This window comes from Eupeodes corollae, chromosome 1, assembly GCF_945859685.1.
Source record: "Eupeodes corollae chromosome 1, idEupCoro1.1, whole genome shotgun sequence".
Classification (NCBI taxonomy): Eukaryota; Metazoa; Arthropoda; class Insecta; order Diptera; family Syrphidae; genus Eupeodes; species Eupeodes corollae.
Window position 1 is genome coordinate 98972913 of NC_079147.1, and position 22512 is coordinate 98995424.

Here is a 22512-nt window from a genome sequence, read left to right on the forward strand (position 1 = left end):
AAGTCATATTCTTCAAGTTTATTACGCCAGCGCATTATTCTCGAGGAAGGGTCCTTAAGGTTAAACATCCACACAAGTGGTTTGTGATCAGTAATAACTTCAAAGTGTCGACCGTACACGTATGGTCGGAAATGAGTTATTGCCCAAACAACTGCTAAAGCTTTTTTCTCTATGGTAGAATAGTTCTTTTCTGATTTATTTAATATCCTACTGGCAAATGCTATAGGTAAATCGTTTTCATCGGTATATTTCTGTGACAATACTGCACTTATAGCTTCATTGCTGGCATCAGTTGTGATAAAAAAAGTTTTTTCAAAGTTTGGATATTGTAGGATAGGGGGTTCGATAATCGCTTGTTTAAGTAGTTTGAATGATTCATCACAAAATGCATCCCATTTGAAGACTACATCTTTGCGGAGGAGTTTGTTTAAAGGGTTTGCTATTTTAGAAAAGTTTTGTATGAATTTTCTGTAATATCCTGCTAAACCAAGAAAAGATTTAATGTCTTTCTGGGTTTTGGGGTTCTCTATATTTTGAATAGCCGAGATCTTTTCTGGATCAGGTCTTACTCCTGATTCTGAAATAACATGGCCTAAATACATGACTTCTTTTTCCAAAAACTTACACTTCTCTAACTGAACTTTTAGATTGTATTTATCTAAAGCTTGAAATACTTCAGTTAATTTTTTGTTATGGTCACTTAAATTCTTTCCATATATCATTATATCGTCAAGGTACACTAAACATTTTATACCTTGTAGCCCAGTAAGAACTTTATTCATCAACCGCTGAAATGTGGGAGGGGCATTACGTAAACCGAATGGCATTCTGTTGAACTCGAAATGTCCGTTTGGTGTACTAAATGCTGTTTTTTTCTTTGTCCTCCTCATTAACTTCAATTTGATGAAATCCACTGGCTAGATCTAGTGTTGTAAAGTACTTTGAATCGCCCAATTGTCCCAGGATGTCTTCGATATTAGGTATAGGATACGCATCCGCGATAGTCACTTCGTTAAGTTTCCTATAGTCCACTACCACTCTCCACTTTTGTTTTCCTTTCTTTGGCACGACTAGTAGGGGGGCATTCCATGGACTTAAGCTTGGTCTAATTATTTCATCTTGCAACATTTTGTCTACTTGGTTTTTTATTTCGTTTGTGTGAATTTGAGCTAATCGATATGGTCTAATGTTTACCGGGGGTATATTTGGGTTTGTCTTTATTTGATGTGTAATCCCAGAAGTAGTTGACAGGGTATCGCCATCAAGGAAAAATAAATGGTTGTAAGTACGGCAGATGTCAATAATCGATTTCTTTTCTTCACTATTTAGGTGATCTAGTGGAAGTTGGTTTTGAATTTTACTCAATCTGTCGTTTATATGGGTCTGAGTATCGAATGAGTTTAGATTATAAATATAGTAGTCATTACCATTTGAAAATTGTAAATTTAAATCTTGTAAGACGACATCTTCATTGTTGGCGTTTAGTACGGATATATATGTATATCCGTTTGTAGGCTCGGTTATAGCTGAAGAGGTATAAACTTGGGGACGAATTTCTTGTGAGAAATAAATTTGATTTGTTTGCCCGTGAATTGGTCCATATTTTATTATTTTTTCAGATCTAGCAGGTATGGTAATAGACTTTCGTTTACTTATGAAATCTGTGGTATATCTTTTATCTTTGAAGTGGTATATTAAAGTATTGTCTTTATAATTTAGTATAGCGTTAATATTTCGAAATAAGTCTTCACCTAAAATTCCGTCTTGACTTATTGGAAAATTTGCAGGCACTACATGAAATAAGAATTTGAGATTTACGCCTGGTGTTATTTCTATGTTAAGAAGGATTGTACCTAGTGTTGATGTGGGAGTGTTACCTATGCCTTTTAATTCAATTATATTGTTAGTATGAACCCAAAGCTCTTTATTTAATGTATTTATTTTTATTAAACTCAAGCTTGCACCTGTGTCCAAAAGCATAATGTTTTGATTTGAGATAGTATCTTTAGAAGCTATTTTAATTTCGCTTTTGAAACTAGAAGCATTATTTAAACAACCTATATGAGCAACAGGCTTAGATTTTTTGTTATGATTTTGTATTATTTCAGCAGTACGTGAATTATTCACATCAGAGCTCAATGGTCCGTTTAGGAAATCTTGTAGATTATTTATTTGTGCGGTACTTCTATTTTGCCGGTGATTTTGGTTAAGAATAATATTGGATTTTCTTGTACAGTCTTTGTTTCTCAATGAATTGGTATCTGTGGATATTTTTTGTTTAAAATTTTCTTGAGTTGACTTTAGGTTTGGAATAGAGGATTTAGGAATTTGAGACTGTGAACGAAATTGATTTGATTTTTGGTTTTGAGAGAGTGGATTATGAGAATTTGATTTGTTGTTTTGGGATGGTTGATTCAGTGGATTCAGTGAAATTGGATCTTCTTTTTGGGATCCATGATACAGTGGATGCAGAGAATATGAGTTTTCATTCTGGGATACAGTGGGATACAGTGGATTCGGTCGATACAGAGAAATTGAATCTTTATTTTGGGATTCTTGATGCAGTGGATACAGAGAAATTGAATCTTTATTTTGAGATTCTTGATGCAGTGGATTCAGTGGATACAGAGAAATTGAATCTTTATTTTGAGATTCTTGATACAGTGGATTCAGTGGATACAGAGAAATTGAATCTTTATTTTGAGGGATACAGTAGATTTTCTATGTTGTCGCTTTTACACCTTAATGTATGTGCTTTACCTGGGTCCGGGTGTTTGACGGGCCAGGTTTTTGGTAGTTTCCCGAATTTTGATTGGCTCCATATTGCGTCGAATTGTCTTGCCTGCTGTTATTAAACTGTCTTTTTCTGCATTGGTCTATTGTGTGACCCAGATTTTTGCAATAACGACATGAAATATTATTCTGTACGTTATTGACTCTCATAGGCTGGCTTGTATTTGGACTCGACCTGTAAGTTCTGTTATCCTTTGGCTGAAAGCGACACTCTGTTGTATTGTGTGTCTTCGTTCGGCAGTTATTACAGTATTTGCTGTCAACATTGGCAGTGGCAAGAAGTTTTTCTTCTTCCATTGCGATATCTAGAGCTTCGTCTAAATCACTACACCTTTCGCTTTTCACCAAAGTTTTTAACTAGGGTATCAGCCCATTGCAAAAACTGTTTAGAATCGTTTTGGTGTTAAGACTTCTGATGGCTGCATTAGCGGCTTCATCTGCTGTGCTAGCATTTGCGTTGTTGAGCTCATCAAAAAGGGCATAAGCTCTTTCTGCGTAAGAAGTCACAGGTTCCTTATAACCCTGTTTGAACTGAAAAACTTCAGTTTGTATAACTTGTACAGACCTAGTTTTTCGGAAGTTCTTTATAAGAGCTTCTTTAACTTCTTCCCAGGCATTATAATTGTTATATTTGATAATAACGTTATGTGCCCGGCTTGTTAATTTTGATTTAACAATATCAAGAAGTTCAGCCTTATCCGTTGACTCGGGTGCAGTGGAAGTTTTGTTTGATTGTAGGTCTACTAATTGAATAAACCTATCCAAATCCTTCGCACTTCCATCAAACTCAGGTATGAGTTTTATGGCTTGAGGAACTTTGAAAGTCATTATTTTTTTATTCGGTGAGCAAAAGAGGAAATCGGACTTAATCCCAATCGGAGTAGGAGGTGGTACGGGTTTTTTTGTTTTATGAACCGGAAGATCACTTTCTGACGATCTGCGGGAACGCGGGATTTTTCGAGTTCTAAGTGAAATGTTCAAATTCAATTTAGACATATATTTTTTTTTTTACGGATTTAAGAAATTGTGTCAAACTTGTATTGCGACCAACAATAAGGATGGGAGTGTATTAATTATTAACCAAAAGAAAAACTGGTTACATTAAAAAATATACAAATATAAATGTAGGTGTATCAAAAAATAGTTTTATATGTAGGTATATAAAAAAAATTAGAATATTAATATTGTATAACTTATGTGCTATTTCTTACAATGACATTGTTGATGCTGATAAAGATGTTGAAATTGTTGATTATGATATTGAGGGTAATGTTGATAATGTTGATTATTGAATTGATGATGGTGTTGATTATGGAGTTGATGATGGTGTTGATTGCCTCAGCGTGGCAAGTTCTTCCTTCCTTCCTTCTTTCGACCACAGGAATTCGCTTACCTCTGTGGGATATTTTTCACTTTTTGTTATATAATTTTTTTTTTTTTTTTTTTTTATAGTCACTTATTTTTTTTTTCACTCTCACTAATATATTTTTTTTTTTTTTTTTAAGGTTCACTTGGGTTAAAACCAGATGCTTTAGTTTTATATCCCACCGCTGCCACCAAATGTTGTGTTCCACGGGAACACAAGAAAACAACTTCTTCCGTTAAGGTTCAAAATAAGAGTGACTTAAACTCTAATCATTATTTCCTTCGTTACCTTTTCGCAACCTAGATCATCACTTCTTTCAACCACGCATTCTACACCATTTCGGTTGCCTCTTGACACAGTTTGTTTATTTAAACAACGAATGCACCATATGTCGTAATTGACATACTTGCACTCCATGGGTCAGTATTGTTTATGTTTGCAATATGAGCCATGTCGTTGCTTTGTTGTTTGAATGACATAGTTCGATTGATATTCCCTTTAAAGTGTAACGTATGACACATGAGGAATCTTTAGTAACAATTGAACTATGTCATGTGTCTTAAGCGATTCTTGGGAATTGTGTGAGGTCTCCAATTTAATGGCACAACACCTCTTTGAGTTAGCCCAATATAAAAAAACCAATAAGGTTAAGTCGTGGCTACGGGAAGTCCCCAAAGTGATTGATAAGTTTTGAAGGGAAAACTTCCCGAAGCAAGTTCAGTGAATATCCGTACGTGCGGTCCCTCTTGGAACCACGTGTGCGAACGGTCCATGGCCGCTAGGTGTTCGTAGACGAAGCATTTGCGTGGGATGCTCCCACGAACGAATTAAATTTACACTCGGCTCATCACTTATTCATGGTATACCGTAATGTGAACAAACCCGTCCATGCACAGTTACGTACGAATCGTTACTCTTGAAAAATTCCTCGATGGCAAATGCCCTATGCTCACTTGACAAGTGTGACATCGTGAGTGAGAAACCCGCACAATCACTGATTCCAATGACAACACTCCCTCCTTCACCGTTAATTAATTTTTAAAATAATCGCATTTAAAATCATAAATATGCCACCAGACACACTAAACTAAGTCTTTTCCTCAGGGAAAATTAGAAATCGGTAAGCAATTGTGGAGAAAAATGTTTGTATGAAGAGAATTATTTGATCTTTTAAGAGATAAACTTCTCAGGAAAATCATATGAGAAGAATACAAAGACAACCAATTAAAAAAAGGCACTGTTACCAACATTTTTCAAAATAAGAATTATTCCGTTTATTGTTTGGAAGTTCGCAATGTTCAAAAGTTTCCTGAGCTTCAAAATAAAATTTTCTTTCCTCAAAATCTGCCAAAAACACTAACACAATCACAACAACTAAAAAATGGAACAAACTGATAAAAACTTATTTTAACTTTTAAAAAGTTTCGAATCTATCAGATCAGATTAGTAGTCTCCTATTGGGATTTCTTCTTCCGGATTACTAATCAAAAACGTCATTACTACCAAATGTCTGATATTTTCAGTAAATTTACAACAGTAGAAAAATTCAGACAGTTGCTATAATTCTATGTGATATAGCTTCTTATTCAGTTAGAATCTCTCAATTCAGTTTCATAACAAAAAAAAAAAAAAAAAAAACATTATAAACTTTTAAATTAAAATATATACTAAAAACACTAAAACAATGAACAAGTTTATATTCGTGTTGTTAAGAGTATAATTTTGTTGTTCCAACTTTGTCCGTGACTCCTCCACAAAAAAATCACAGAAAATATCCCTTTAAATATACTTCAATAAATTATAAGCTCTTTTTCCTGACGACTTCTCTATTGACTGTCATCAATGATCTCCCATTTCACATCATGCCAAAATGACATTCATCCTTAAACTCTGGGAATATTTTCTTTTTCGTTAGCATGAACTTTATTATCCTATACCTATCTATAGGTATATACGAATGGAGTTCATTCAGAGTCTCGAGTATAGGAATGTTTATATTTTTGTTTCATCTATAAGAGGTTATTCTCTAGAGACTATTTCAAACGATTGTGTGACAAAAACAAAACAAATCGCTGTTTGGTCGATTTACTGCCTTATTGGGGCAAACCCTTCATTGGTTTGGTTTTTGTCCATCGACAACGAAAACGACTACACAACGAATCGACAACGGACCGGACACGTTACCCACACAAAACACTGGGTCATACAATACCCCCAAAACAAGGAGTAAATATTTTATATGTCCTGGTTGGTGTTAAGACACACACAAAAATTCCCATTGGAATAACCGTTTTGGGGTTCTATTTCTATTCTGTTGCCTGAGTTAAAACTTGTTAAGAATCAAAGAATCCTTTTGGGTGTCATCGTTGTCGTTTTCGTCGTCCTTGTCGTCTTTGGTTGTTTTGTCATTCTCCTTTCTTCCTTTGTAACTATACACAGGACACACAGGAAGGTTTTCTTAAGTGTTTTCTTGTTGTCCACTAAAATATCCTGTGCTTTTTGGTGATATGGTTCGAAAATAGGGTGTACTCTGTACATAGCGATTTATAATCAGATTTGAACGAACAGTGATGTGCATAAAATGTTGCATACCTTAAAAATGTCATTTGGTTACTTTTCTTTCATTTTTAAGTTTGAGAGCTTTATGTCCTTAAGTAGACATCTACACAATACTATACTATGTCATCTGGCTTAGTTTTCTTATGTCCTTCAAAGCAAAAATCAAATGTTTTAGAATCTATTTTTCCTCAGAAAGGAATATGCACAGTACTCTTTAGTGAAGACATACAAATGAAATGTTGAGTTGCTTTTTGGATGTACTGTACCTAGGTTTAAACTCATGACATGAATTCTGATCATTTTATCCTTTTTGTGTCCACATATCCATTTATTTGATTTTTTGTTCGATTTCTGCTATTTTCGCTATATTCTTGTTATTTCCTTCTTTTGTTATTTTGTTGGTATCTTCATTTTTTTTTCTGTACATGAACTCACACTCACTCTCACTCTTTTGTATTTTATAGTTCTTCCAAAATTTGACCCTTACATCAGTGGAATAACACATCCATACAAGTATGGTGATTTTTTGGTGGCTAACTGCAGTTCCGAATGGTCAAGTCCCCAGGCGACACTAACGTGGTACATCAATAACAAAACGGTACGTGATGAAATTTATCAAACAGATTACAATACATACTCATACACACACATACACATTATCAACAATGACAATACACATTTGCACATAAATATAAGGCAAGTTTATTTAACCCCAACACTCAATATATATGAACTTATACAAAAGAGGATATTGTTACCATGAAAAAAAGGATGTTCCTTAAATAACAGACAAAATAACGAGGACAGTTTTACGTATTGATGCAGTACTTTCGGGATTTTGAGAAAGACCGGAAAAAAAGTTAAACCTGACTTGAAAAATATTGGCAAATAATTGTTTACATGGCGAAGTCGAAATGGGTATAGAGACCGGTTAAAAATCAAAAAAAGATATTAAAAGGAGCGTAAGGGACAAAAATCACCCGATAAATTTTTCTCTCGAAGCATCCTTAGACGCTCTCATCTTTCTTTGAGAGGGTCCAGGCCTCAGCGCCATAAATGAGAACCGGGAGGATGAGTGTCTTATATTACCTTCTAAGTCCAAAGAAGCAAAAATTTGCAAGAGTTATTCTTCATTTCAGCGCTGCTGTCGTTGTCTGTGTTAATAGCGGTACCTATGTAGACAAAGTCCTTAACTACATCAAAGTTATAGCTGTCCATGGTGACGTTTTGTCCAAGATGTTGTTGTTCAATGTGTTTTTTTGATTACAGCATATACTTAGTCTTGCCCTCATTGACCACTAAACCCATCTTCTTCGCTTCCGTCGCAATGCTTAAAAACGCTCCACTGGAATCAAGCTTTGATCTTCCAATTATGTCAATATCAACTCAACTGCGTATCAGAGTAGTAGTTTCCAGAACGATATTGCCTTAATAGAGCAGCGTGCATTCTCCATCGTCATTCTGCACAAACGGATGAGTTTAACAGGAATGCCAAAACTAGACATTGCTCTGTCATACGAGGCTTCAAAATCCATAAAGAAATGGTGGGTATCGATTTGAAGCTAACGCGTTTTTTCCAAGATCTGCCGTAGTGTGAATATTTGGTCGATAGTGGACTTTCCTGGTCTGAATCCACACTGATAAGGACCAATCAGATTGTTGACGAATGGCTTCAGACGTTCACATAATACGGCAGAGAGGATCTTATATGCAATAATAAGGCGACTGATCCCTCTCTAGTTGGCGCAACTTAGAAGGTCTCCTTTTTTATATATCGGGCAAACTATGCTGAGATTCTACTCGTGGGGCATTCTTTCTTCCAACCTACGAAGTCATCGCCTGCTACTTTAAATAGTTCGGCAGCGATGCCGTCAACTCCAGCAGCTTTGTTTAACTTCAGTTTAGATATAGCCATCTTCACTTCGTCGATGACCGGTAAGCGTTATCGCCGTTATCATCGCCGTTATATAATTTGGAGAAGTGGTCTTTCCATATTCTAATCGTCTTTACAGGTTTTGGTTCGTGGCTGGTATCCTTGGGAGTTTTTTTTACCTTTTGGTAAAATTAACGCACCTCATTCCTGTTGTGACATCCCTCTATCTCTCGCGCTCTCTTTTTTTCCACCTAAGAAGCCGGTGTTACCCTCTGCTCTTCTGCTCGTAGAGCTCGCGAGCAGCTCTAGTCCTTTTGTGCAGCGCCGTTTTGTATGCCTCTTGTTTTGCTGCGTGCGCTTGCCGGAATTCGACGTCAAACCAAAGATTTCGCTGTGGTGGCCATTTGAAACCTAGCACTTCAGAGGGGGAATCTCTGATGGCTGCAAGGCAATGTTGCCACTGGTTTTCAATGCTAAAAAGGACAAAGCAGTCTCTCCGTTTAACGTCGAAACTTCTCAGTTCTCCCGGTAGTTCCTTGTTTTGGCTTGGACCGGGATATCCGTAGCCGTACCTTGGCTACAAAAAGGTGGTGGTCCGAGTTAATGTTGGCCCTCGTAAAGGTCGGATATCCTGTATACTGGAGAAGTGTCGTGCGGCGATGGCAATGTGGTCAATCTGGTTGACAGTTGATTGGTCAGGAGATGTGTGTAATGTGTACTAACAACCAGAAGTTATCTCCCGCAGTGAAATCGAACAGCCTGAATCCGTTGTCGGAGGTAGTGTCGGGCAGGCTGTATGTCGATTATGCTACCAAAGATGTCTTCTCTTTCTAACTTGGCATTAAAATCTCCTAAGACAATTTTAATGTCATAGCCAGGGCACTGCTCATATGTCTTGTCCAAGAGCTCGAAGAACATATCTTTTGTGTCTTCATCTTTCTCCTCTGTTGGGGCATGCGCGCATATTAGGCTTATGTTGGCGAATTTAGCCTTGATGCGGATTGTCGTGATGCGCTCGCTCACACTGTTGAAACTCAAGACTTTTTGCCTGAGCGTAGTTCCAACAACAAATCCACACCCAAATAGACGCTGTCTTTGTTCTCGGTAGCAGTCGCCGTAGCAGATATCGCAGTCTTTTAGTTTGCGTTTGCCCGGTCCATCCCATCGAACTTCTTGGATGAACTGCCTTGCAGCAGTTTAGGGCTTCCGCTAGTTGTTCGGCTGCACGTGATCTGTTAAGGGACCTAACATTCTACGTACATATCCAAAGTTCTTACTTACTTACTTAAGGTAGCGCTACAGTCCTGTGTGAACTAGGGCCTCACCCAACAAACTTATTAATCTAGCTCGGTCCCAACTAGATATCTCCAGTTTCGTGCTCCAAGTTGGGTGAGGTCAATATCCACTTGTGCGCGCCACCTGATCCGTGGCCTTCTCTACGGACTTTTACCCTTCTGGCTAAGTCTACGTCGCTGTACAGCCCGTACAGCTCGTCGTTCCATCTTCTCCTCCACTCCCTTTCGATGCATACGGGACCGTAGATCACACTAAGAAATTTTCTTTCCAACCGACCCAAGGTGCTTTCATCCGCTTTTGTCCTAGTCCATGCTTCTGCTGCACCGAATAGCAGGACGTGGATGATAAGGGTCTTATATAGCAACACTTTGGTCCCTCGAGAGAGGACTTTACCACTCAATTGCTTTCTTAGTCCAAAGAAACATGTACTTTGTTTTGCCCTCATTAACCGTTAAACCCATTTTTGTCGCCTCTGCCTCAATACTCACAAAAGCCCCATTGACATCACGCTGAGTTCTTCCGATTATGTCAATGTCATCAGCATATGCCAGTAATTGGACAGACTTTTGAAAGATAATGCCTCTAGTGTTGACGTGTGAGCTCTGTACTATTTTTTTAAGCACGATGTTAAAAAAATCACATGACAGCGCATCACCTTGTCTAAAATCTTTTTTGACATCGAAAGGTTCTGTTAAGTTGTTTCCAACCTTTATGGAGCAGCATGAATTCTCCATGGTCATCCTGCACAAACGGACGAGTTTGGCAGGGATGCCAAATCTAGACATGGCTCTATACAGCTCTTCCCTGTAGATGCTGTCATATGTGGCCTTGAAATCGATGAAAAGATGGAGAGTGTCGATTTGGTGTTCTTGAGTTTTTTCCAGGATCTGCCGTGATGTGAATATTTGATCAACTGTGGACTTTCCTGGTCTAAAACCACCTGATAAGGACTTATCAGGTTGTTGACGATGGGCTTCAGACGTTCACATATTACGGCAGAGAAGATTTTATATAAGTTGGTGCATGCTCTTAACCAACTTATCTCCAGCTGCTTCAAAGAGCTCGGCATTCAAGCCATCCGCTCCAGCGGCTTTATTAAACTTAAGCTTAGATATGGCAATCTTTACTTCGTCTAAGTCGGGAGGACGGGATTGTTGGCTATCGTCGTCTATGTTGAATGGATCATCCTGGCTGACAGCGGAATTCAGTTCGTCGTCGCCGTTATACAGTCTGCAGAAGTGGTCCTTCCATATCCTCAGCATTGACTGCGGCTACACTATGATGTTTTCACTTTCGTCTTTGCAGCCTTCGGTTCTAGGTATATCTACCTGCGAATTTCGTTTCACCTGTTCATAAAACTTTCGAACCTCATTCCTGCTTTTATACCTCTCAACATTTTCGAGCGCACGCTTCTCATGCCCTCTCTTTTTCCTTCTGAGAAGTCAGCGTTCCTCTCGCCTCTTCTGCTCATAGAGCTCACGAGCAGATCTCGTCCTTTTATGCAGCACCACTTTGCGTGTCTGTTGTTTGGCTGCATTTGCCTGCCGACATTCCTCATCAAACCAGGGGTTCCTTGTTGTTGGCTGTTTGAAACCCAGCACATCAGGGGCGGCTTCTCTGATTGCATCTTGGCACTGTTGCTTCTGGTTTTCGATACATTGTGTTGGCGGCAGAGAACTTCAAGAGAGGTTACTTGTAACTCGGTCGGAAAAGGATTTGGCGATCTCTGGCGATTGTAGTCGTTAGACGTTGTACCTTCTGCCAGCACCTCCCTGTTTTGGCTACAACGAGGTAGTGGTCCAAGTCGATGTTAGCTCCTCGGAAAGTTCGTACATACATAATGCTGGAAGCGTGTCTGGCGTCGATCGCAATATGGTCAATCTGCTTGACGGAAGATTGATCTGGAGAAGTCCAAGTTCAATTGTGGATGTTGAGGTGTGGGAAACGCATACTGGCTACCACTACGTTTCGCCCCGCAGCAAAATCTATGAGCCGGAATCCATTATCGTAAGTGTTGTCGTGCAGGCTGTTCTTCCCGATTATTCCACCAAAGATGTCTTCCCTTCCTAGCTTGGCATTAAAATCGCCCAGAACTATTTTAATATCGTAGCTAGGGCACTGCCTAAGTCTGGCTCCAATGACGAAGCCGCATCCAAATAAGCGCTGTTGGTTTTCGTTTTAGCAGTCACCATAGTAAATATCGCAGTTTTTCATCCTCTTTTTGCCCGGCCCATCCCATCGTATTCCCTGGATGGCGGTGATATCTGCTTTATAGCGGTCTAGGGCCACCGCTAATTCTTCGGCCGCTTGTGGTTTTTTAAGGGACCTAACAGTCCACGTGCATATCCAAAGTTCGTTGTCCTTAATTCGTTCGCGTGGGTTGTCAATAGTGAATTTGTCCGTATTCGAGGCTTGTTGTGCCCGATTACATAAGACAAGCTTTGACTACATATCTTAACTTCTCTAACACAACTAAAAACCTTATTTATTCATATTTGACCAATCGTATGCAAACCGAATCTTGTAATGGCAAACTGTCTTCGTTCCATCCTGTTCATACTAAGGTTCATCAAGGATCAGTCCTTGTGCCTTCACTGTTTTCATTGTTCATTAATGATATGACTTCTGTTTTGTCCTACTGTCAATACCATGTCTATGCCGATGATGTTCAGTTATATATTAGTTTTTATGAGATCATGGTTAAGGAAGCAATAGCTAAAATTGAACATTGCTCTATAGTCTATTATGATTGGTCGACCCTCAAGGGGCTTAAACTTAACCCTGAAGAAACTAAAGCTTTTCCAATATCGAATACAAAACTTTAACCTAAAAACTTTTCCTCCGTTATACTAAATAATTCTATAATTGACTAGGTCAAAAACTTAGGACAGATCTTCAACAATAAACTAACTTGGAATACCCACGTCGATACAGTTGTGTCAAGAATTTATGCTTCGCTCAGAGGACTATCTGTTATACTAAATTAAAGCTGGATAAGTCACTTGTTCTGCCTATAAAGACGTAGCTAGCTGTTTGAATACCTTGACTCTTATTCGGCTCAGAAGTTAAATATAATATTTAATGTTACTGCAGGAATTATTTTTAACCTGTGTAGATTTGATCATAGCTCGTTTCAGCCTCTTCAACTTTTTAGATGTAAACCCGAAGCTTTCTTCGAATATCGGTGTTGTATCTTACATTTCAATTTTAATTGTTTCTCAAGTCGTTTTAACTTATTGCTTCGACGTGGTGCAGGCAATTTTTTGTTCAGCTGTCAGACTGTGGAATAATCTTCCTAGAAAGCAAACAGTTCCTTACCTCCTCTGCACATGCCCTGTTCTAGTTCAAAAACGCAATACTTACTTAGAAGAATTCTTCCATAACGATCTAAACGATCTGAATCATATAAACAATATCAGCCTCTTACGTTTCGTAAAGAACTCAAGCTGGTGTTATCACAATGGGCCATTAAACTGTCCTATATACCTAACCTTACCTTGCATAAAAACATAATTCTTACTTAGTTAAGGTGGCGCTACAGTCCTGTGTGAACCTTGGCCTCACCCAACAAACTTTCCCATCTAGCTAGATGTATTTAGTTATACAATCCAAGTTGTGTGAGTTCACTTTTCTTACTGACCCAGCCACCAAATTCCTTTGAATTTGTATGCTCTTAGCAAATTCTAGGTCGTCGTACAGTCCGTACTGCTAGTCTTTCCATCTTCGCCTCTATTCACCTTCTATGCGCAGGGAACTTTAGATCACTCGAAGAACTTTTTTCTCGAAACGACATAAAAAAGTGCTCATATCCGATTTTATCAAAGCCCATACTTCTGCACCGTATATCAGGAAGCGAAGGCTGAGGGTTGAGGGTCTTATATAGAGACTATTAAGTTGCTCGAGAAAAGGCTTTACTATTCAATTGCTTTCTAGCTTAAAGAAACAGTATTTCTTCGTTTGCTATCAGCGCTGGTCTTGTTTTCTGCATTGTGGTTACCCAAATATATCTGTCAATTGTGACGATTTGCCTGGGACGTCGGTACAGCTTTTACTTTGTTTTGCTTGACACAGCTTGACCCATTTCTGCAGCCTCTATACTCAATACTCACAAAAACCCCACTGAAATCGCCTTGAGTTCTTCCGATTATGTCAATGTCATCAGCTTATATAAGTTTTTTGAAAGAGTCTTGAAAGATTGTGTGAATAGTAAAGAACTCTTCAAGACAAAGGCATAAAGGCTTTTAAAATTCAGTTAACACAAGAACTCAAGCCAGTTAGTCACCAGCAACATCATATTGCTGCTTTAAATGCATCAAAATGATAACCCAATAGGTTACGTTTAGGGACAGAACTGTCACATTTGGGTGTTAGGAAATCCAACGTGGCAGCGTTAAGTGCATTTATTGTTCTGAAGGCTATTGAGCTCATATCGATTTACATTAGCAATGAAAAATCTTCCACTTTACAAACAACCACTGACTTTTAATACCAACATACAACCTCTTATTGGAAGACCTTGAATAATGTAAACAAATTTAATGTTAAGCTGTTTAAGATGATCCGCCATTGTGTTCGGCGAAAACAAAAATATCCTTTAAAAGCATCCTTTTTTATGGAACTGATGTTTAAAGAGCAACGATTACCCTTTCTGATTCGTCAAAATATGTTTCTTTTTCTCCTCGTAGACAAATACACTTCACTTCCAAAATAAAAGCCTTCTATACATGTTTTAAGTTACAACACAACTTTTTCGATACAACAGAATATCTTTTATATAGAATTCACGTAAATTCATTTAATTTTTTCTTTTTTTTATTTTCAATTTTCTTCCTCTATCTTGTGCCTGCTTTATACCTTAACCTTCCTTCAATCTACTTATTGAGCCTTCAGGTTTCTTTCTATTATTCCCGACAGGAAACTTTTCTATATTCCATTCGATTCACAAAAACACAATGTATCTCAAAGTATCGTATCGACAATGTTGCGTCAGTTATATTAAGGAGCACACGAGGGAAAACTGTTTAATTAAATTATCGTTCGAAAAACGTGCCGAGTTCACTTCTTATTTTTCATTTAAGTTTCAACATCCATCTAAACGTACGGTACCTCGTAGCTCGTACCTCTCTAACCTAGGTTACCATTCTTATAAGGAATTCGATTGAATTGCGGACTAGGATTTAGTTATAGGAAAAAATCTATGTCCATGTCCATTTGAGATGAGGATTTATCAATTTTAGATTCGTATCGTTAAAACTTCATACATCACCTGAGCTCATTTCTCCTAAAATTCAAGGGAGCAGGGGTGGATTTGTTTCTTTTTTTTTCAAAAGCTGAAGCAGTGAGCGCGTGTTTGGAATTTCAAAAGACATCATTCAGTTTGGTGGTGTAAGGTTTGAACAGAACATCATCAACAATAAGTTGAAAAGGAATTCAATAATAATTGAATTTTAGGTACAAAATAATTTATATAAAGAAGTCATTATCTTTGAAACCTTCGAAAGGTACAACTAATGAACTATCTCGTTTCAATGTCAAAATAAATGATGAGTTTAATGTACGTATGTCATCTTTATTGAAGGTCATGCATGAACATTTTATTTTAAAATAATAATGAATTGAAATTGTCAAATTGACACGGAATACGACCCACGCTGATACCTTATCCTAAAAGCCAAATATTCATTAATGTAACTTCGAAAAGTGTGCAATCAATAAATTGAAGTTTAAGTTCCTTTTTGTAGATTTTTTGGGGACGAAAAACAAATTTGAATATCATAATTTGTTCTCAAGAATTTCTATATACATATATAAATATAATTGTAAATATAAATATTGTTGAGAAATAGCGGAAACGGAGATTTAAAATTCAAAACACGAGGCTCACTTAATGACTGACTTTATTAGAATCAAGCAAGTGCCAAGTTTTGATATAATTTAAAGGCAATTTTGACAGATATCAGCTGGTATAAAAATGAATCATCATAAAACTAAAACGATTTTCATTTTAAACGTCTACATTAGTTTGGAGTCTGTTTATAACGATCCCTCCTTGGCATTACACTTTCTTATAAATTTGTTCGGCTCTGACACCAATATTTTACTTTTAATTTACCACACATTGACTAGACTCCATCCGAAAACGAATCCTGCCTTCTTCTTCACAGTTGGACCTATCTCTTCTCGATAAAGTCCTTCTTACTGACTTACAGCAAACAAACTGTATTAAAAACTCAAAAAATCGAATTCTCGATTTAGTCTTTTCTTCTGACGGTATTTGTACTCTTGTTCTAGAGTCTAGAACAGGAATCACTAATATTGATAAATCTTCCCCTCCTTTGGACATTTTTTCTTGACTTAAGTAGTCATCTTACTGAACACAGTAATTCCTTTGATTGCTTATATAACTTTAATTTCAGAAGAGCTAACTTCCAGCAGTTATCTGAAGATTTAACCATTTCCGGAATTGCTGATACATTAGCATTTAATAACATTGACGAAGCAGTTTCAACTTTTTGTAAGATCTTTAATTATTGTTTGGAAAGAAATATACCCTTAAAGAAATACAAACTTTAGCCATCCTTGGTACAAAAAAGAATTGAGTTTACTGAGTGACAAAAGAAATAAGGCATGGAAAACTTATCTCAAAATGCTGTCTCCAATCAACTTCTCTTTCTATGTTGAATTCTTTTACCAATTTAAGTCTCTTTCTAATTTATTATACGCTTGTTATGTTACTGATGTGGGCACCACTTTGAAAGAGGATCCTAAAAAAATTTCGAAACTTGTAAACTTAAAGAAAAAATGAAATGGCTTTCCAGTTAACTTCACTTACAACAACCTTTCGTTAGATAAAACTGTTGATATCTGTAACGCTTTTGCAACAAATTTCCGTAAGTCATTTTTTAATAGCCCTGAAGAAGTTTATGAAGTATATTTTTATAATCTTCACTCCTTTTCGCAAGCTAGCTGTAGTCACATACCTGTGCTACAGAGTACGGTCCTTGATATTTTATCCGCGTTGAATGATAACTGCTTAGCCGGTATCGATGGTATTCCCCCGATAGTATTAAAAAAGTGTAGTAATGCTTTAGTTGAACCCCTTATTCAAACTTTCTCTAAAAACAGGCAAATTTCCCAGTATATGGAAGAAGTTATTTCTAACACCAATTCTCAAGAAAGGTATCAAGTCGGATATAAGGAGCTACAGGCCCATTGCAAAGCTATCTTGTATTCCTAAAGCAACATGGTTTTGTGAAAAAAAAACAACCGTTACTAATCTCCTCACATTCTCAAAAATATGTTCAAACGCTTTAAAACAAGGTTATTAAGTTGACTGTGTATACACTGACTTTTCATAAAGCTTTTGACTAACTTAGCCACGGAATTATTTTATTTAAACTTAAAGCTCTTGGTTTTCCACCATTTGTCTTAAAAAATAAATAAATTAGGTGTCGCAACAGTCCGTTGAGAACTAAGGCCTAGTGAATTACAACTCTCAACCATTCCAGTGTGCGAGTCATGTTGTCAGGAATGGAGGGGACCTACAGTTTATATGCCGAATCCGAACGGCTAATGTGAGAAAGCACTTTTTCATGACAAGTGATACTTTTGGAGAATTTGTGAATTCGTCGCAAGAGGCAGTACCCGTGAAAAAACTTAAGATGGCATAGGCAGGGGTCGAACCCAAGCCCTCTGGTATGACAGTCCAATTCACTAAACATCATGCCACGGGTACTACTTTACACCATTTTTCTTAGCTTTTTCTTAAATCATACCTTGAAAAAAGATCATATGGGGTAAAATTTAGAAATTGTCATCCTGAACCTTTTGTTGCTCAATCTGGTGTTTCCCAGTTAAGCCATCTTGGCTCTTTTCTGTTCATCCTGTCTATTAATGATGTATCGCCATGTCTACGCTCAAGTGAAATTCTCATTTTTGCTGACGACATGAAGATTTTTAAAATAATAAAGTCCACCCATGATCGAATTCTTTTACAAGCCGACATTAATAGTTCCACATTTTGGTGTAGGGAAAAATAGCCTTGCCCTCAAAATGCCAGACGATAACTTTTATAAAAAACTAATAGGTAGTATTTAATTATTGTATATCACAGCAAAAACTCTGACGCGTCTCCACATTTAAAGATTTATTTGTTCATTTCTGTTTCAACTTAGAGTTTACACATCACGCTGGGCAAAGGAGTTCAATGATCCCTATGTTACCCTTTCTTTGTATAATTGCCATGTCCGTCCTCATCTTGAATATGCATCGCAAGTATGGACTCCCTATAACAAACACATGCAAGATTGAAGATTTGGACAAACTCAGATTCTTCTCTGAAGATTGTGGAACCATTAAAAGTCGCCAATCTGAAATTTAGAAAAGTAAGCTTTTAAGACATATATACTCTTCAGTCTTTGTGCTGAGGTCTGGAGTTCAACTCTTGCTTGATCGTGAATCTCATTAAGTTGACCATGTTACTGTTGAGCAAATCAGCGTTAGTTCCTGACATCCGTCTCTGGTGGGGTCTCCATAAATAAATTTTGGGTTATTTTTATTTCACGCCCATAAAACATTGCAAATTGTGTTTTTTTTTATTGACTCTTGAGTTGATGAACAGTAGGCCATTGCAAAAAGCTGTAGGAGGTCATACAAGTCATCCCGCTTATTGCCCACGAATTTAAGAAGATGGTGAAGTATGGTATTCGCAAGGCCAATCCATTAAGAGTGACGAAGCGTTTTTGTGATTTTAAGTATATCCATAATATCCAATACGCTCTTAAAAACGTCGGATTTGACAAGCCGTTACTGCTCTATACATAACCCAAGAACTTTACTTCCTTCCGAAAAATATTGCATTTAAAAGAATATGATTTCAGGCCTGAATCTCATAAGCGGCTAAAATCAAAACTCAGGTTAGAGGGCATTTGTGGAAAAGTCAAAGCGTGCTAGAGAATGTCGTCTAAGTAAGAAAAACAAAATTTCTATAGGCAATCATCTTATCACGCTAGTCATCAGTCGCTCAAATGTGACTGGAGGGTTTGTTAGACCAAAACTCATTACTACAAACTGCCAGAGACCATCTATTGTGACAAAAGCAGTTTTATCACGGTTATCAGAATGTACTTGTTGTTCCCGAGTCCCAAATGAAGTCTATTCGAGGCAAGTAACCTGTGGTGTATATATTCATAGGATTTGTCAGATAATTGACCGAAGTTCGGCTCAGGATCTTTTTATGGCTTATCTTCGGTTTTTTTGGTATTGCCACCCTCCTTCGTAGAATTTTCTTGAGAGCCATCCGCACACGTTTTTCATGATGTTCAGCCCAGAAAATGTAGGGGCTTTGGTAATAGGTTTACATTTTGCCCCTGAATCCAAGCTTTTGTTATCCATCCGGTATGTATTGGTACATTATCTTTTTGAAAAGTAAAATTTAGTCCACCAATTAATTCAGAAAACTGCAGAAAGCTCGTTCCAAAATCGATTTGTAAGTGATTGTCATAATTTTAAAGCTCTGAAAATCCAGCTCCACGGTCCCGAATAAGTAATTACTCCCCTGTCCCCATACATTACACCGCGTCCTTTGCTGTGCCGTTTTTAAAGATTTGTCCCTTTTTTAAATCATGGAAATAGCACCTGTATCCATAAGGTCGGCCCAAATCAAATGTTTGTTCATCGTTAAAGACGAGCTTTTCCTAAACTCGATTCCACTTAATGTGATTTGTTGCAAATTTAAGACGTTGGCTTTCGTTCAATGGCAGTTTTTCTTTATTTTTTGGGGTCGTATATGAACTGACTTCTGTATCACCCGAGTAGAAGTCGATCTACTAGCATTGTAGCTTTTCCTGAAATGATGTGGTTTTCTTGACTCTTCCTTTGTGTTTTTCCATACTTCCTGAGTCTTGAGGTAGTTATATACAAAATTTGAACTTTTTCTTATTTTGATGGCAATAAAAATGATGCTTTTGAAGAGATCCCGGTAAGCTCGAATTTTGCTAATTTACTCCTTGGTTAGACCCCACCCTACCTATACCGATACTTCTTCATTCTATTAAATTAATGCTAGTACTAAGCTCCAATTTGATTTTTAAGATTTAAGTTCAGATCTTGTCCCTATTAATGTGATTAAAGAAACTTTGCATGACATTCTTCGAAAAAACCGCTATAAAACTTGTATTTATCAACTTGATCCAAAACGTTTGTTTGCAACATAAATTTGGTAATACATACCTCATTCATTCCACATTTGTGGTTTTCTAAAAAACCTAAGGGCTTGAAACATATCGTCAAATAAAAAACGGAAAAAGCTTGCCCCTATTCATGTGACACGAAGTGTATTCCGAATATCTAGATAATAATGGCGTCCTGATTAAACTTCAATATTATTGACTGCATTGCACTTCCATAAAGGACAATTATTTGTCTTATTGCTAAAATATTCATTTTAAAGAGCACCAGTGTGGGTCAGCATCTCAGCCTTTTTTTATCCATTTGATGACCACGAGAAACTTTCGCCAAATTCCATACATTTTGGCATCAACAGACCTTTTAAAGATCAAAGAAGTATGAAGTACTAACGTAAAACCTTTAGTTAAGCTTTAATAGTTTATTTTTCCAAAATATTTTGAGTAAGTTAGCAGAAGTTTTCTTTAGAGAACTCTTTATTTTTTTAAATTTTCAAAGCTAAAATTTTTGTATTTGCAAGATTCTCTTTTCAAAACGAATTTGTTTTTGACCATTCAGAATTTTGAATGCAAGTCATCCCAGGCCCTGCCACTCTCCTATAATTCATACAATCTTTTTCACGTCCTCATACACTACAGAAAACAAAAATATTTCCTTTTTTAATCATACATCAACCCCTTTATGAACCATGTTTTTATGAATTTTATTTTTTTTTAATTTTTCTTCCATATTTCTACCATGCATCATATCGGAATTATCGCCTCTACCGTTGTTGCTGATACCGTTCGTATATATTACAGGCACCTGCCGTCACATTGGCACCACACCAACACGAGATAACAAGGAATGCCGAAGGATTTATCCTTTACTCAAGCAATTTACAGATTCGCATCCATATAGCTGATCCACGTTTCATCTCGAATACGGAACTATTGGAGTTGAAGTGTGTAGCCGATATAATGGGCATTCCTTCGCTAAAACGTGAAACTGTTGTTCGAGCCACAATCCTAGCGCTTAAGGACGCCGGCCTCAATCAGAGATTGGTGGAAAATCACTCAGGTGAGTACACAGACACCCGGGTGAGTTGAACCGAGCCGAGCTGAGCTGAGCTATGTACGATGTCCGTATGTATGTGTGTTATATGAAGTATCAGAGAAGTTGCAGAGAAGCCATCATCCAAAACCAGTAGTATCTATAGAATCACAATATAGCAGCTAGGTCTAGATAGCTTACCTGATGGCAGGGTGCAGACAGGAGAGCTGTGTGCTTCAATTTGAAAAGATGATTGCAAATGCAACATCGATTGTTGTTAAGCACAGAGTGTGCGATTGCATCTCCACCTGCTATCTTTACCCTCTATATCCTTTATTGGATCATCTAATGAAATGCATAACGATAAGAAACGATAATGGGAAGAGTTGGACCTCGTCGTCGGTCCCCTAGCTTGTCGATAAGAGAGACGAAGAACTAGCTTGGCTTGGCTAGGCTAGGCTGGCTCTTGCTATATTATGGTATACAGTACATGGTATTGGATGAGGCTCACTCCTGCACTTGCACTGATGCTGATGATGACTGGATGCACCATCATCGCATAGCACAGCACAGCATCAACTCCAGCTCCAGCTACAGCTACAGCTCTAGGTTGCAGGTAAAGACGGAAATTAAATTCAAATCGATTATTTCCAGGTCATGTACAGCCGATGCTGAGTCTCATTGTCACGTTCTTAATTATTTTCTACGGTATGTTCTCATTTAATGAAAGAACTTTTCTCGATGCAACCTGCAGATAGCTCCTTTTGGCCAATGTCATAATCACTGTGTAGTGCGATGGCAATAAGCGAGGACGAGACAACACATTCAAGGGGAATATTACAGCAGATGCATGCCGCAATATTATCTCGGAAAATAGTAAAGAGCATCAAACTAAAAGGACACTCTATACATATGCATTGCATATACATGTGTATAAACTAATGAATAAGGATTCTATGTATATTTATTTTTCTAATTATAAAATGACTTAGTTATTAAAAAAATATAAAAAATTGAAGTTATAAGTGAACAAGCCGAAGGAATAAATGTGACGTGACTGGAAAAGGATTACAAAATAAAATCGTGTTTCTTTCTTCTTTGGAAATTACCTAAGGTCCTTACATCTCCTAATCGTAAAATGAGAGTTAGGTACCGAAGAAGATTTAATGAGAAAAAGTTATAATTATTTGTTGGCGTGTGTTTTGCTAAAAGATAAAAGTTCTGGTTTTAGTTTTAGTTATCTCCGAGATATTGTTAACGTTCTAGGAATACTTAAAAGGGTTTTGGGATTTGATGGTTTGGTTTTTAGCTTTAATTGGTTATGCTATAGTAAGAGCTGTGCGGGGAAATTCTCTTGTAATACCACATCTATAGGGAATTTGTTCTTTCAGCCAATAAGGATTTCTGA

General features: G+C 37.2%; 1 protein-coding gene across 1 annotated transcript in view; it reads left to right on the top strand.

Moving 5' to 3' along the window:
- The window catches only part of LOC129941977 (uncharacterized), a 106598-nt gene extending 84444 nt beyond the window's left edge, over positions 1-22154 (top strand). Inside the window, exons 4-6 of the mRNA XM_056050766.1 lie at positions 7183-7316; positions 20873-21131; positions 21759-22154. Coding sequence (XP_055906741.1) covers positions 7183-7316; positions 20873-21131; positions 21759-21862 — 497 coding nt within the window. The 3' untranslated portion in view covers positions 21863-22154. The remainder of the gene's footprint in view (positions 1-7182; positions 7317-20872; positions 21132-21758) is intronic.
- Positions 22155-22512: the final 358 nt, after the last annotated feature.